We start from the raw sequence: 16,085 nt of genomic DNA, 5'->3' as shown, positions 1-16,085 counted from the left end.
GTACTTGCAGTGCCTGAGGTACGTGGGACAGTGAGAAGCGAGAAGCAGTCCGCAGGCAGCTCTTTGCCTGCACTCAGCGGCAGCAGGCCATGGGCTTGGCGCTGCTGCGGGAAGGTCTCAGGGCAGGCAGCTACTGGGGCACTAGAAATGGTGCCCCAAGGATGAGGTGAGGGACACCTCAGGAAGCCATGTGCTAAGTCCTCCTTGGGGGAAAGGAGTCAGCATCCTGCAGGGTGAAGGCCACCGCAGGACTGATTTGCTGAGGCTCAGTTTATCTTCCCCAGTGATAACTTATTTTGGAAGAAGTTTAGGCTCTTCATTGTAATGCTCTCATTTCCTTTCTCGATGTGAGAGGATTTGTCTTCCTGCCAGGAAACTCTTTGCAGAATTGCTCCTCGAAAGGACCTCTTTGGGTCTCCTTTGTGCTAGAATAGCACAGGTTATCTCACCACATCGAAAATTAATTCCACTGTGGTTCATGGTCTGAACACCGTATTTTAGTGGCAGGTTGTTTCCTATGCTGTCAAATGTTTGAGTTTCTTATAAGCGTAGTAGTAACTCCGAATTCTTTCCAATTCTTTTTACACTAGAAGTGATTTACTGTCATAGTAGGACTGGTGTATTTGTACCATTTGTAGCATTCCTATCAAAGGAATTAAAGTAGCTACACCAATTGGCTACACTGGTAGAAATGCTTATTTGCCAATATAGTTTCATCTCTGTTGGAGATTTAAGCCAGTTCCACTGCATCTGTTAGGAATCCTGCCTCTCCGTGTGGCTGATGGACCGTTCTGCTGGCACATGTCTGCTTGTGTAAATCTGGTCCATATTTCTGTTGTTTTATTCCATATTGACTGCAGTCGTCTTGTATGTGGGGAATTTCAAAGCCAAAGAAAACAGGTATGGAATGCTGGCTCCACTGATGTCACCAGCAAGCTCGTGTTTGCTTCAGGAACACCAGATTCACCACTAATGTCTTATTCAGCCTTGATGTAGAGTACCTGAATGTTCATGTATTAGGCTGTAAAGCAAAAGTAAGTATTATCCCACCTTGAGAGGTGCTGAGCAGTCCCACCATGTGCGCACATGCGCTCATGCAAGATCTGAAACATGCAGAGATGACCTGGTATTGCCAAGAACTGGCACAGGAGAGCTGTTTAGTGTAATTCCACTAAACATTGTAATTAGAATTCATTTTAGCAGCCAGATTGGGAAATACTGAATCTTTCCCTTCCTTCCCATGTGAAGGAAACCTACCTGTAAGAGTGGAAATGCATCGTGTCTCCAAGCAGTAACACAAACCATCCTTGCCACCAGGAGGAATAACAGTATTTACCTTCTATACATGAAAAGCTTGATTAAATGTGAGCTTGTGAACAATGAATTAGAAAGAGTGTTGCTGTTTTGCTTGACGCGGTCATGTCGCATCCTACCACTAACCCTGGAAATGCTGTGTTTCGACCTGAGGGTGTGGTTGTCTGAAGGAAGCTGGAGGGATGTTGAATCCCTTTGAGCTGTTGAGCTTTTCTTCTGTTTGTTATGTGTTTAGGGGGAGGAACAAAGGGAAAATAAGACAATGGGAAATGTGGAGCGAGCTTAATAATAGTGGGTGCAACTAGCCCCACCTTTAACACAACACAATTCGTATTGTAAGACTGTTTTCAATTTCTGTCTTCAGATCAATTTTTTTTTTGTTGTTTCAGCCTGCAGTTTTCCCTGCTGAGTCTTTGCCTCTGGCTGAATTACTTTTGAAAGCCTTCAGCCAAAATGTTTCAGCTGTTGCAGGGAGTGAAGCTAGGAAGAAAAATGTGCTGTTTCCCCTACATTAAAAAGTACACCGGGCTTTTCTTTTGCTATGACTAATCTTATGCTTTGGAACAGAAATGTTATCTGTTGGTGAGGGATACCGTTTGGATCAAGAGTGCATCCTTTGCCATTCCTGTGTCATCTCCAACTTAACTTTTCCAAGGCTCTGTGGGAAGAAGATTTCAGCTTGCACTCATGGCACTGAGGGACATGGTTTAGTGATAGGACTCTGCAGGTCAGGTTGATGGACTGGTCCTGTAATAAAGCCCCAGCCTGGGAGTTGTATGGGAATGCATACATGGTGTCTGCAGTACAGAGGCAAAGGTTGGCCTCCTAAACAAAGGTACAAAATACATTTCTGGGGTTTAGTAGGACTTTCCTGTAAATGTCAGCCCTAGAATGGTGGACTAGAGTAGCAGGAGCTTGTTTCTCCTGCGCCACCAATGGTCCCTCTGGGACTATAGCAGAAAAGAGTTGGAAACTACTTATTTTACTTGTATCCAGAAGAGGTGAAGACTGGGCTAGGAAGGAAAGAAAAGAGCCTTGATAGCAGTCAAGGCCAATGATTTGGGCAAAAAAATGTCATCATTCTACTTCTGAAGAAGTACATGCTGCACTGTGCATGTGTGGGTGTGCAGTGAGGGAAGAGTACGGGATCTGCTCAGGGTATTGCCAGTGGAAGTGCATGTATCAAGCGAGTGCAGCGTCTTGAAGGCATAGGTGCAGATGGTCTGTGTAGGGCAGGCATTGCCTCAGACAAGCACTGTGCACGTGCAGAAGCTGCATCCAGGAGTTTGGGATGTTTGGTAGTCAGGAGAGAGCTGTAGGGGATCTAAAGCGTGGGAAAAACATGCAGGCTCCTCAAATTTTGCCCTGTAAATTTAGGTGAGCAAAAAGGAGGTGTTCAAGTGAATCTGATGTCAGGTACCTTTGTTTTGGTGAGCTGAGGCCTGGGGGCAGGTAAAAATAAATCTGGAGACTATAAGGGAAGCAGCTTTTAAGGTCCAATGAGTGGTAGAGGCCTCCTGGGACTGGGGGTGGGCGAGGGAAACTGGGGCAGGGCTGCAGCTGGGATCCATTGCAGAAAGTCCTTGAGATGGAGGAAAGGTATTTGGACGAACTGGATACAGAAGGGTTGGCTAGGCATTTAAGCAGACAAGCCTGGAAAGAGAGGAATATGGGGAACTAGTCATGGGGAAATGGGAATGGGGAGGAGCAGATAGGGTCTGGCTGAGACAACTGATAGCAAGTGGGGTGAACATGAGATTAGCAGAACCTGGGGCTTGGGTAGCGACCTCAGAGAGTTAAACGAGGACTGTGTGAGCAAGGGGACAGCCGGGGAGCAGAGACTGGTGTTGAGTAGGTGAGGAAGATGGTGTGGAACAAGGGCCTAGCAGGAGGAGGTGAGAAGACTGAGGTGGGGGCAGACCAGAGAAGATTTTTGGAAGATGGAGTGATGCTTAATGAAAGAATCATGGAATCACAGAATGGTTTGGCTTGGAAGGGACCTTAAAGATCACCTAGTTCCAGCCTCCCTGCCATGGGCAGGGATGCTTCCCACTAGCTCAGGGTGCCCATGATATGGGGTGTCCTCCATAGCTACTTCCAACCAAAGCCTGGAACAAAGCCTGGGATTCCCGAAGCTCCCTGTATGTACGTACGAACCCCCTGGCAGAGTGTCCGTCCCGCCATCTTCCTGGAGCTGCTGTTGTCACCAGCTCTTCCACTGCCTCAAGTGGCAGCAGGCTGTGTGGGCCAGAGTATCCACCTGTTTTGGTAACTCAGTAACAGGTAATGTCAGTGCCGTTCTGATGCCATACCATGGGCCTTCAGTGTTTTTCTTGTGTTTTTGTTTTTTTTTTTCCTCATCCTTTAAAACAGAGAAACCCAAAGTTGAAAGCTCATTTGCAGTCTCTGAAGGCAGTTTCTGTACCTGTGGAGCTGAGCACTTGGGGAGTAAGAAGTGCCACATTTGCAGTTGTCTGAGCAGTTGTAGTTGGGCCCTCAGAGGCTTCAGCGCTCCGGCTTTCACAGCACTTGTTGGCGTTCACAGCAGTCCTTGGACACATCTGCAGCCTCGTTCAGCACAGCAGGAGGGGCTGGCTCTGAAGGTGAACCAGGGTAATGTAATGAGTGAAACTGGTGCCTGCAGGGACTCCTTGCTAAATTCAGCATGCAGTGAGGAGAAGTGGCTGAGAAACCTCCTCACCTGACCTTCCCAGGCTCAACACAATGTCAGACAAACCCTTACCGAGGAGTTTTTGCCAGGCAGCTGTGTGTTCCCTGTCCTGGGGGTTGTAATTGTAGCAGTCTGAAATACCAGGTCTTGCTTCTCTCTGCGCTAACAACAAATTATAGTTTTGACTATGATCTGTGCAACAGCTTGCCATTTATACCCTTATATATTAAACAATAAGTATCCTTGAAGTGAGGAGAAAGCAAAATATTCAGCGTATCTGTCCCAGTAAGGTGGTTTCATCCCTTCCTTTCCAAGTGCTTCAGTGCTCATCAGGTTTTCCATGACAGGCGACTGATGTCACTACCTGAGCAGAAGACTTCATTTTCTTCCCACTTGAATTTCTTTGCATTACTGAGTTGAACTAGCTCAGCAAGGGCTTTACAAGCATTGTGACTAATAGAAAAGAGTCAGGAGGAGTGAGAGGGAAGGAATATGGAATCATAGAATCATTTGGGTTGGAAAGGCCATCAGGTCCAATCATCAGCCTAACGCTACCAGTAACAACACTAAGCCATGTCCCTAAGCTCCACATCCACGTCTCTTAAATATCTCCAGGAATGGATACTCCACCACTTCCCCGAGCAGCCTGTTCCAATGTCTAATGCATCCTTAGTCAATAGCAACTATTGATCTGATCAGGCATGTCCTTTGCCAAGGACAGGGAGGAGATGACATTTCTGGCCGCCAAGGGAGGAGCAGGACAGTCCCTTTAACTGTAGCAATCCACTGAATCAGGTTAGTGACATACAAGCAGGCAATTTGCTCTGTGGGCTTGGAGAGCAAGAAGATCAGTGGAATGAGTTGTATGATAAAATTAAGGAAATACCATAACACAGCAGCTTTCCTGCAGGCAGCCCGAATGCTGACACTGTCAGCTTCTGCATTCTTTGAATTGCAGCGTTGTTCCTATGACATGGGGGTGCAGGCACAAGAGAGAGGTTGTGGTACTTTGATTCCATTTGGGTTTTTCAAAAATACAGTTTGTTTTGACACATGGGATTCTCCTGAGCCCCTTGTAAGCACTGTGGTAAGATATCACAGATCAAAGGGAGCGGAATGGGGCAAGAGGGGAAGGAGACTGTGTGGGATCCAGCGCTAAAATGTACTCCAAAATGTACCATAGGAACATAACACTTTCCAGTCATTGGCCCTTCATGTTTATATTTATGTAAGTTTATCCAACTTTTCCTTTTCCTTTTTTTTTTCCCCTCAATAAATGGCTTGGGCTTGGCAGCCCACAGTTAGGATCCCATCATGTGTGTGATGAACTGAACGATCCTGCTGCTGGTGTCTTCAGTCTCCATGGCCCACACGGGAGACTTGCATGGCCAGGACAGCAGTGCCCGCGAAGAGGTGACAGTTCACCTTGCCTCAAACTAACCGTGCCCAGCACAGGATGGCTGTGTAGCTGAGGTGGGAAAACACCTCTGGAGATAGCCAAGTCCAATCCCCTGCTCAAGCAGGGTCACCTAGAGCACTTCTCTCAGGACATTGTCACAACTGATCTCAGCGGATCAGTTAGGAGCTGTGGCAGGGGAGCATGAGGACCACGCAGGGGCGTGAGACAGCCAGGTTAGTGCTGGATGGCCTTGCCTTGCTGCAGGGTTGGTGGTGGGCACCTTGAGGCAGCAACTTCCCCACTGCAAACATCTCAGCTCAAGAACGGAGGCTGCTTCTGGGTGCTGTGTCTGCTGGGGCGATGCCCTCCCTTCTCCCCCCAGAGGCTGAGCTGCTTCCAGGGGCTTCGCATGGGCCCGTGCATGGCCCAGAGATGCTGCCTGGTGCTGGGACCGTGTGCGGGGCCCACGCCGCGGCCCTGCGTGCCTGTGTTCGTGCACGAGCGCACGACTCCATGCTTTCTCCTTCCCCCAAAGGGAAATAGGCTCCAAACAAAGTAAGGGCTGGGGGAGGGGGCGTGTAAGGCTTTAACTCTTGGCGTAGCCTTACTCACGATTTTCCTGTTAGTGTTTTGTCTTCTTGGCATCCTTCCTGTTCTTTATATATATACGTTATATATTGTTGTTGCATTGTTTCTCCATGTATGTTGCATCCTTTATTCTGTAAAGCACCGGAGTTGAGAAGTGTTGCTTGCAAGCTTTGTCTGGCAGCCCTGATTTACTGGCTCAAATGCAAAATTTGTGAAAGTAACTGGAGAGAATATTTCTGTGAGCACCAAGGAGAAGAAAGTGTGCGTGGGCTTTAAGCGCAGCATGGCTTTATTCTTCTTGGACGAGAGTCTGACCAGCTGCAGGTCGCTTCTGGTGATGTGAAGCCTCATTGTTTGTATGCACCACTGTGGTGGCTGGGATCCCAGTTATAGACTTGGATCCCATTTCTGTGCGAGGTGCAGTGTAACCGAAGCAAAGAAGATCTTGAGACGTGGCCTCCAGTGCACAGCAAGGGTAATACCCACCCCCAAACCACAATCCCATTGAGGTACACTTGTTTCATTCCCTGCAAATGAAATAGCAAAGAAGGGTGGCCTGGAAGGCTCATCATGATCATCTCCTGACCTTATTGGAGACAAGTCTGCCTGGGTGACCTGGCCGTATACATTTTTGGTGGTATAAACTGCAGGATATTTGGTGCTCCCCTGGCTTTTGTCATCGCTGGTGGCTGTACCAAGTTCATTTGGGTAGCGGGCAAAGCTGGTTTCTCTATCACCCTGAAGAAGTTTCTCTCATAGCCCTCTAGCAGACCCCTCAGTCCTCTGGATCTAGGAGCGTGCCCACTGTCGGCGCCTCTATTTTATCCACCAGTAACTTTGGAAACATCGCGCAGTGTCCGGTGCCCTGAACCAGATGTGCGTACCCCCGGCGGCCTTTTGATCGGAAGTGGGGAAGAGGGCATCTGGGAGGCTGGGGGGGGTGGGAGGAAAACTTAAATTAGCAGAAAGTCAAACAGCTATTGCTGGAGACAGATGATTACAGCTCATTTCAAGGCTGCTTCCTGCATGCCAATGATAGATCAGTAAACAAACGCCTCTCTGCAAACACAAAGCAGGCAGGAACTCTGTTTGGAAGAGAGAGGTCGGGGTAGGTCTCACTCTGCTCAGTGGCAGGAAGCCCCTATCACATGGCCCTGGGAATCGTGAGGCCGGGTGCGAGGAGAGGCTTCTGCTGTGAGACTTCACATCCTTCCCAGAGCCCCGCCAGCAGGTTCGAGAGTTCCCTCTCCTCCCTCTTCCCTCCCGCCTCCTCCCCTGTCCTTCCTTTCCCAGTTTAATTTTGAAACGGTATCAGATGACTGCTTTGTTCCCCCAGACAATGGCAGGGATTACTGAATAAATTTCAGTGGTGGGGCTCCTCAAATGGGGCTTGGCATCTTCTCTCCCCTTTTACGGCCCTGCTGCTCCGGGTGTACGTGCCAGGAGCGGTGGCTCTGGGCTCGGGCTGCGGCTCTGGGCTCGGCTCTGCCTCATGTTGCGTAGCAGAGAGTTCGTGTGTGGCTCGTGCGGAAAGCTGCAGTAGGTCAAAAGGGACCTGCTTGGTGTACATCTGTCCTTCTCAGGTCATCTGCAGGCTGGACTCGGCCCTGCCTGTGTTCCTCTAGGCAGTTTCAGTTCCCTGGTCACACTGCCCATGGGGCAGGAAAGCAGATAACACTTCTGAGCTTCTAGCTGCTCTCTTTTCCCCACTGTCCTCCCTCTTTCTCTCCTGTCCACACACCCCCATCTCCTCCCTTGTACCAGGTCAGGTGTGTTGGATCCTGTCCGTGAGCTGCTTCGACTAAATTGGTTGTTTAGTTAAAGCAGGTCACCAAGGGGCTCCAAAGAGGCAGCACGCAGTCAGGGTGGTGTGATGGATCAGAGCAGAGCTGTGGGCAGACGGGAGGAGCAGGAGCTCCCCTTGCCCTTAGCAGTGAGCAGTCGTGTTAGCTCAGGGTGCCTTGTGGAGCCAGACCTGGGCAGAGAAGCTGTACCCTTTGTTTCCCTGCTGGAGGTGGTTCGCCATCCCTGCTGTCCCAGCTTCCTCCTGTCAGGCTCTGGGAACGGCTGCGGGCCCGGCCTGCAAGTACAGCAGCACGCGTTTGCTCATAGCCACGTGAGGGTTTTCAGGCCAGGCTCTGTTCAGGGTCTGTAGATGAAGGCTGAGAGGTGGAGTTTCTGGATCAGAAGTTATGTGGTCTTACCAAGGTAGAGGAGCTCAGCACAAGCAAAAGTTCGGTGTGGTGACGGCATGAGGGCGGCCGTGTGTATGTCGACTCCTGCTGCTGTCAGATTTCTTACCACTGAGGGCAGTGCCGAGGCGCACCACTCACTGACCCTGCTGTGCAGCACGGTTTAGTCTTTACTTATTCAAGTAAAGACCATCCCTGCTCCGAGGAAGGTGTAAGCCAAGTGCAAAACAACCTCTGTTGCCGCTTTGCGGGGATCTGCTCTGGTTGCCTGGGTGAGTCATCCTTTGGACAGGGACACGAGCGGTCATTAGTTTTTCATTATCCTCAGTCCATAACAGTTAATGGATGGATGAATAGATTTTGTTCCTCGGGCTGGTAAATTTTCTTGACAATTTTGCAAGGCTGCTCTGTGTCTAGAAGTGAAACGGGTGTTTGTTCCACTTACTAATGAGGAAGAGAAGCCAAGGGGGCTTATTGTCTGGGGGGAGAGAGCCTGCTGAATGGTTAGCCATGGACTGCCCTGCATGTGTACACACTGAGTTGACCCAGAGTTCACTCCTCATCTTAGAGTGTTGCCAGTGGGGGATAAAAGGAGGGAGAGAAAACTGGAAACAAACAAGACAGATTTTTTTTTTCTTTCTCTCTGCCCAAAGTACTTGAACAGTGGAAATGAGAGATTCTTTTGTTCTTCAGTGTTTTGGTATGACTTCTTTTTTTTTTTAACTGCAAGAACCTACTGAACTTCCCAAGGCACTCAGTCTTGTTGCCAAACACTGGGCATGGTGGAGTAGCATCTGGCAGAGCAGCTGAGTGGATAGATTTGAGAGGCTTCAGATTTTCCAAGTGGTGCGTATTATATGGTGAGCCCCTCCTTGTCATGGAAACACTGCAGAGCAGGCAGACTACCTAGACAAGTAAGAAAATGGTGCTACAGAGTACCAGTCCTCTTTTCTACGGAGTGAGAGTATTGTGGGGCAATAAAAAGAGGAAGGAGCCTGTTGTATTGACTGTGCAGCAGCAGTATGCAGAGGAAAAAGAGGGATGGACTTGCTCCATGACTACTAGAAATCATGAGGCAAACAGAATGACTCGTTTTTGTGACCGATTTATCTTGTTCCACAAGCTGCTGTCCTCTGAAAGCAGGTCATTAGCAGCCTGACGTGACCCACAAAGAGAATAGTGTAAGGTAACCAGTTGCTTCAGTGCAATGTCTGGTCAGCATAAAATGTTTTCTCTGCCAATCTGTTGCCTTGTTGCCTGGACGTTGTGACAACTGCAGGAGCACTGACTGCTTAGGTTGTGTGGCCTTAACACTGTGCTTATTAAAATCATTTTTGTTTTGGTCTTCTGTGAGGAAAAAAATCTAAATCTTTTGAGAATTTGACAATAATAAGCATTCATAAAACATGTTGCATATTCAGATCACGGTAGAGCAGTTGATACTGAGGCAAAGATCGTTTTTGTCATCAAAACCTGTAAACACTTTCTTGGGTTTCTAAAGGGTGGTGCTATCACCCCTCTTCCCATTTTACAGGTGATGAGACTGAGGCTGTCCTCTGGGAGCTGCCTTATTTTGCTTCTCTTATTCTCCTGGATTTCAGGAAGAAACATGCATGTGTGTGTTTGCAAAAGCGAGAAGGATGCTGAGCACAGAGCAATGCCTCTTCCTTGTGTCTGTCTGCAGGTGAACTGCTGCCTGGCTGTGTGCTGACATGATGACAGCTAGCAAGGCGGCCGATGTGAGCAGCAAGACTGAAAGCAGTGTCTGCAAGTCCATTGAGAGGTGAGAGCTTTCCATGTCTCAGTGCCAAGGTACTTTGCTTTCATTTGTTATCCCCAAGAGAAAGAAAACTAAAAGAAGAAAACATTCTTTCTGCTCTGCCTTGTCCCTCTCTCCTCACATGTTAAATCATGCCGCCGTATGTCTCAGCTGGCTTCATTGCCATTTCAGGGCTGTCATGCTGTGTTTCTAGCATCCTGTCAGAGCAATAAAGTCCTCGACTCACAGTCCTAGAAGAGATCTGCCCCAAGACAAGACTATTTGTACCGATGACACCCCTGTTAATGCTTGCCCTACCTGCACTTGAAATCTTCAGCAATGGAGATTCCATGGCTTCCTCACACAAGTCTGTCACCACAGGCTTCTCCCAGTGTCCAGCCTTGGTTTCCACTGCACAGTCCAGCCACCATTTGCATTGCCAAGCCCAGTTCTCTAGGCTTAAAGATCCATGGTGTTCACAGTGCTAGTTCTTGACCAAATCATGATGATGTCACTGAGACAGCCAGGAGTTAAATTTCTGTGAGGCTAAGGAGGAACAGTATCTGGCTCAGGTCCTCTTTCTGCTCAGAAACCCATCCCAGACTCAGTTTGTACTACAGCAGTCTGCAACGGCTGCCAGCATTGCTTGACTCCAGGACAAAGCTTGAGGCCTGCCAGCATGCAGGGTATCCAAGTGAGTGCTCTTACAAAAGTGCTAAGTTCTGGAAGAGGCACACTTGATACGTTTAGATTAACAGCAATTTACTGGGTTGAACCCCAGTGTTGGAACTGTGGTTAAATGGGACTGATGACAAGGGCTGGCATCTCAGTAACTACCTTGTGTTGTGCTGGTGCTCCTTTCCAAGCCCAGGCATTGCTAAGCACTGAAAATTACTTTGGTTCAAAAACATTTTGTGTTGGAGTAAACTGTTTGTCCAGCTGGAACTTCACAGTGTTGATAAAATAGCACAGTATTGAAAAAAGCACTTGCAGATCCCCAGATTAAAGATATTAGGGATTTCTGATGCAGTTAGGACTCAAACAATGACAATGTTTACTCCCTTGCTATGAAAACATTGAGTCTAGTGTCTGGGTGCTACGTCACATGCTCTGGGCCAAGGGAGTGTGCCTGGATGTATGGGAGCCCAAGCCCACGTGCAGCCTGGGACGGTGAGGACACAGAAATGTAGTAATAAAAGCGCAGGGTTTGTGCGTTAATGTGCATGTGGGAACATTTGGATGAATCCAGACAGATCCTCTGAGCAGGCTCTAAAGGAATGCCAGCTGTATCACATGGTTTCTCCTCTTAACAGCAACAATTTTGCTGTTGTTTGCAAAGGGTCAGTTTTGTGTTTGTTTGCAATGGATCTGCCTAATGCCCCAAAGATGTACAAAACTGCTGCACATCTAAACACACATACAAAAATGCTGTTGAACCTCTCATTAGCATCAGCACATCTGATGTATAGAAATTATTACCTGCCACAGACAAAGATTTCATTTCATACGGTTAGTCATAACGAGAGGAGAACATTCTGTTCCTGTTACAAAGACCATTCCCTTAGCATTCTCCCCCATAAGCCTCTCTCAAGCGCTTGGTTTGAGCATCCTCTGCTGTTATCAGATTTATGAGGTAGAGCTTGTGGAGCTGATGGACTGAAGCGAGGGTGAGCAATGGCAGCGAATGTTTATTTTTTTCTCTTTGATGTGTAGGATCAAGCTTGCGGATAAAAACAATACAGCAGCTGTGAAGAAATTAGAAAGACTTTTGTGTGGATTTTCAAGTGAGAGATGTTCTGAAGGTGCCTCTGTCACCCTGAGTTTAACGCCTGAAGCTGAACCAGTTTCTTGTGTGGTGAAGAACCCACTTGGAGCCTTGGAGAACTTGATGCTGGATCCAAAACTAGACTGCTTTCAGCAGAACATGCTTAGTCCCAAAATGATCATCAGCGACCCATCTGTGGATCTGAACGTTAAAGAAAACAGTAAAATCATCAGGAGGCAGATAGGAGGTACTCAGAACATACGGTCACCTGGAAAAATTGGCTTGAGGAATAAGTCCTTTAGCATTAAGGACAAAATTTCAGAGTGGGAAGGGAAAAAGGAAACGCAGTCTGCTCCTCGCCGAGAGGAGGAGCAAGGAGCTAAAGAGGAGCACAAAATACCCTGTGTAGTTGAGAAGACGAGTGGAGAAGCACTGGTGACTCGGAAAGTGGAGGCCAAGAGGCTTATGAGCTGGGAACTGGAGTGCAAAGGGGCAGGCAAAGAGAATGAGCGGAAAGCAGGAACTCCAAAAGGGCAGGGAGCAGAGCGAAAGGGGGAAACAGAGAAGGATGGGGAAGTGGAATCCGGCATTGGAAAATGCAGGGAAGTGAAAGGTGGGAAGTGGGAGGTCCAGAAGGAGAACGTTTCAGTGCTTAGTCAGGTCAAGAAGCTAGAGCAGGCTTTGAAAGATGGCTCAGCAGAGCTGCAGCCGCAGTTGCCTGGTACTTACTACTCCCCACAGTGCTTGCAGGAGAAGGCAGCACAAGGACACGCTGCTCCAGAGGGCCATGAGAGCATATGTGGGGCTGAGCTCAACAAAAGACTTCTTGGCTTGGACTCTGAAATCAATGAGCCAATTTTTGGGACTCTAGAAGAGGTAAGAACTTCTCATGCGAAATCCAAGGACTGCAATGTGGAAAATGTCTACACAGAGCCAGGGGTGCCAGAGAAGAAACCCTTTATCAACCCGCTGCCAAAGCCCCGTCGGACTTTCAAACATGAGGGGGAAGAGGACTGGGTGCCAGCAGCTAGGAATAAAAGGAACTTACCCCCTCTGCCATCTATTCCTCCTCCTCCTCTCCCCTCCTCACCTCCCCCGTCAGCTGTCAGCAGGAGGCTCTGGAGTGGGAAGCACAAGAACAACGCTGACCACAGGTATTCGGGCTGTGTGTCGCACAGGTGGTGGTGGTGGAGGTGATGGTGGAGTCCCTCCTTCCCATACCTCACTGGGAGAGCTGGGTCTTCCCGGGTCACACATAATCCCCAGTAAATGGGAGCCTTGCTGGCCACAACCAAGTCATATCCCTGAGAACTCCCAAGCAGTCAGCACAACTTCGCAGGGTAACTGTGAAGAGATACCTCATGGCAGGTCTGGGCTTGAAGGCCACTGTGTTACGTTGCTCAGCCTTCAAGACCAAGCTAGAGGGGTTGGGGATTTTTGTTTGCTTTGTTTTTAGCAGAAAATGTAATTTACAAAATGAATATTGCTGATCTGGAGCCAAGTCTAGAATGATAATCTCTAGGCTCTGCAGCAGCATTTTCGTTGCTCATAGCAAACCTGTTCTCCTAACTGAATCTGATGTGTATATATTTTCCTGGAGTGCTTTCTTGTGTTTTTCTTCCCCCACCCCCATGATTGTAGCACATTTTTGAGGTGGTAAGCATAGAATACACAGCTGCGTAAACAGTCACCTAAAAATTCCTGGTTTGGTTGCAGGAGGGAAACAGAAACTCACCAGGTTTGTCGGTGGAGGACACTTAATAGGGTTTTAACTCTTTTTACCATCCAGAACATGAGTTTTGCTCTCCTGTACTGCTCAGAAAGTTGATTTTGGGGCCCCATTACTCCTGCCGAGGGTGAGGTCTGTGTTGTAAGTGGAGCCTGTCGTGGCCTCAGGTTCCACGCAGTCTTGCAGGATGCGCCACCTCACGCTCACATCTTCGCAGCGTGCTATTGCCCTGACAACCCAGATAATCTGCGGCATCCCTGAAATCTCTTCAGTTGTGTGGCTGGTAAACATAACAGATCTCAGTGTTTCATTCTCTACATGGAATGGGACTGTGCAGTGTTCTCTTCTCGGTAACTCATTTTGGCGGGTGTGTTGTGTGGTGGTGAAGCGAATTATGAAGTGCTGCGATGTGGTTGTAAAAGCTGTTCAGCTGTATCACTCTCCTCTTTTGTTCCTTTCCCCTCCCATCAATGGTGCAGGAAGTCCTATGAGTTTGAAGACTTGCTGCAGTCATCATCTGAGAACGGCAGGGTGGACTGGTACGCGCAGACCAAGCTGGCCCTCACACGCACTTTATCTGAGGAGAACGTCTATGAAGACATACTGGGTAGGAGCTCTGGGTGAGGGAGGGATTTGACTGCAAGCACTGAATAACTCAGAAGACTTGTGGTCAACAAGCACTCAGCAGAGGTGCTGAGTGAAGGATGTTTATTATCCAAATGCAAGCCAGGACATAGTTTACACAGATTATTGGCAAGCAATAAAAAAATGGACAAAATATTTCAAAATTCATCGGCTTCAAAGATGAACCTGAAGCATGTGGGAATGAGCTTTTATTTTTCGCTGGCATCTGTCCTCTGTCTTCCTTTTGTCCTGTGGACTAACTCTCACAGCTCTGCTACCTCCATTGTTGTGAGCTTGTCACCGCTGAGATAAAGCGAACGTACTGAAACCAGCCTTGAAGTGAATTCCACGGTTCAGAAATAAGCTCACAGTATGGCTCGGGGTGCTAATCAATTAAATAAAAAAACCCTGAGGTCCCACAGTCCTTGAAACTGAGTTGTATTTCATTCTATAACTTTGATGGCAGATCAGAGCCGTTTTTAAGATTATTTCCTGCAACATTCTCAATTTATGTGGTGTTTTTTAATACAGGAAATTAGATGGGCTTTTGTGGAACGTAGAATAGAAGCACCCCTCTTGAACAAGCCTTAATAAGTTTTAGTAGCTGTAGGCTGGCGTTGCGTAAGGCTGAGTTTAGTGGAATAGGAAAAGAGTGGCTGCAGCAGCTCTTACACACAGCCGCTACCTACAAAGGTGGTCTGCGTTATTCAGTGTGGGAGGCAGCTGCACCTTTTAGGAGCAGTGAGGGCATTATTGTTTTGATATGAATAAAATCTCATCATATTTGATTAGAAAGAAATCAAAACCTTTTTTTTTCTCTGAAAAGAATGGTGTTCTTTTGGGACTGGTTGTAGAAAAGGTGATGCCATCCTGTCCTTTTTTGACATTTTTGAAGCTGTCAAATTCTCATGTGGAGCTGAGGGCCTGTGTCTGCCTTTTCCTTCTTTACTTGGGGTGGTGAAAGAGATGGGAAATGCCTGAACAGCTGGTGGGGTTTTTGTGTTTGTGTGTTTTGGGGCGTGGTGGGAGGTCTCAGAAATCTCTGTGTAAATGTCACCTTGTCAACTGGAATAACAGGGAGAGTGTTACAGGTCGGCTTTATAAGCAAATCCATCCGTCCAAACACAAGCACACCCGTGTGTCCCACGCTTGCACAGAACTCAAAGACCAGCCTGAAATTTCTCTCCCCTCCAGCTTTTGTTTCAAAGATTAGAAGAAAACAAAGTAGTGGCTAATCGTCAGCTAATGGAGCATGCTTGTTTGTTTGTTTTTCTTGCTGCATGTTTAGGCTTTGCCTGGAGTCAGTGATCTTTAATTGGTTCCTGCAGTCCTGGTGGTGTATCCGTGGGAGCTTGGGAAAAGGGGTAGACAGGGATAACTCCAAAAAAGCCACAGCTTTATTTTTCACAAGACCGCAGGCAATTATAGTCCACAAAATAAAAAGAAACAACATGTGAAAACCACAGCAATGGAGGGGTAACAGGGACCTCAGTCGTAGGACACTAGAGCTGACCCACAGATAGTCGTGTGTCCATCAGGGCATGCAAGCACACACGTACACCCCACGTGCATTGCATGGCTTGGAGAGGGTTCAACTGCTGGTGAGAGAACTGTTGCCTTTCCCAGCAAGTCACACAGATTCCCTTCATGTACCACCATCATTTTACCTGTTTGCCATTGCTTACCTGGAATATTGGAAATTGTAATGGGCAGATGGATGTCAAGGTTTGTGTGTCAAAAAGAGGGAAAATATGTTTTTTTCTTTCTTTCAAACTATTTGGACATGCTGCCGAGCAGTTTGAGTACAGGGTGTGCAACAGAACCTAAATTCATTCTTCCTTCTTCAGTCTACCCAGTATACGACAGCTGAAATTTAATTCTGAAATATGTAATTGGCATTAGAAGGTGGAGCCACTTTCGGGGACTGGAGCATGGTTCCTGACAAAATGTTTGTGCAGACTTGCTTTGCCAGTGTCACACAGGCATACCTTTTCCTTCCTGGTGAATTCAGGTCCACCAGTGCAGTGATGAGTATCTCTAAGCA

At 47.8% G+C, this 16,085-nt stretch overlaps 1 protein-coding gene across 4 annotated transcripts in view; it reads left to right on the top strand.

Annotated features, from left to right (window-relative positions):
• Positions 1–16,085, top strand: part of DENND2A (DENN domain containing 2A) — a 58,669-nt gene that overhangs the window by 12,614 nt on the left and 29,970 nt on the right. For 3 of the 4 annotated variants that reach the window (XM_040560968.1, XM_040560947.1, XM_040560939.1), the window contains exons 2-4: positions 9,849–9,947; positions 11,637–12,842; positions 13,897–14,024. In XM_040560968.1, coding sequence (XP_040416902.1) covers positions 9,877–9,947; positions 11,637–12,842; positions 13,897–14,024 — 1,405 coding nt within the window. In that variant the 5' untranslated portion in view covers positions 9,849–9,876. Of the gene's footprint in view, positions 1–6,920; positions 9,351–9,848; positions 9,948–11,636; positions 12,843–13,896; positions 14,025–16,085 lie in introns of those variants that run through there. The other variant, XM_040560958.1, reaches the window with a different exon arrangement.

The sequence above is a fragment of the Cygnus olor genome, chromosome 1 (assembly GCF_009769625.2).
Source record: "Cygnus olor isolate bCygOlo1 chromosome 1, bCygOlo1.pri.v2, whole genome shotgun sequence".
Taxonomy (NCBI): Eukaryota; Metazoa; Chordata; class Aves; order Anseriformes; family Anatidae; genus Cygnus; species Cygnus olor.
The sequence above is the reverse complement of the archived record's forward strand: the minus strand, read 5'-3'. Positions and strand labels throughout refer to the sequence as shown.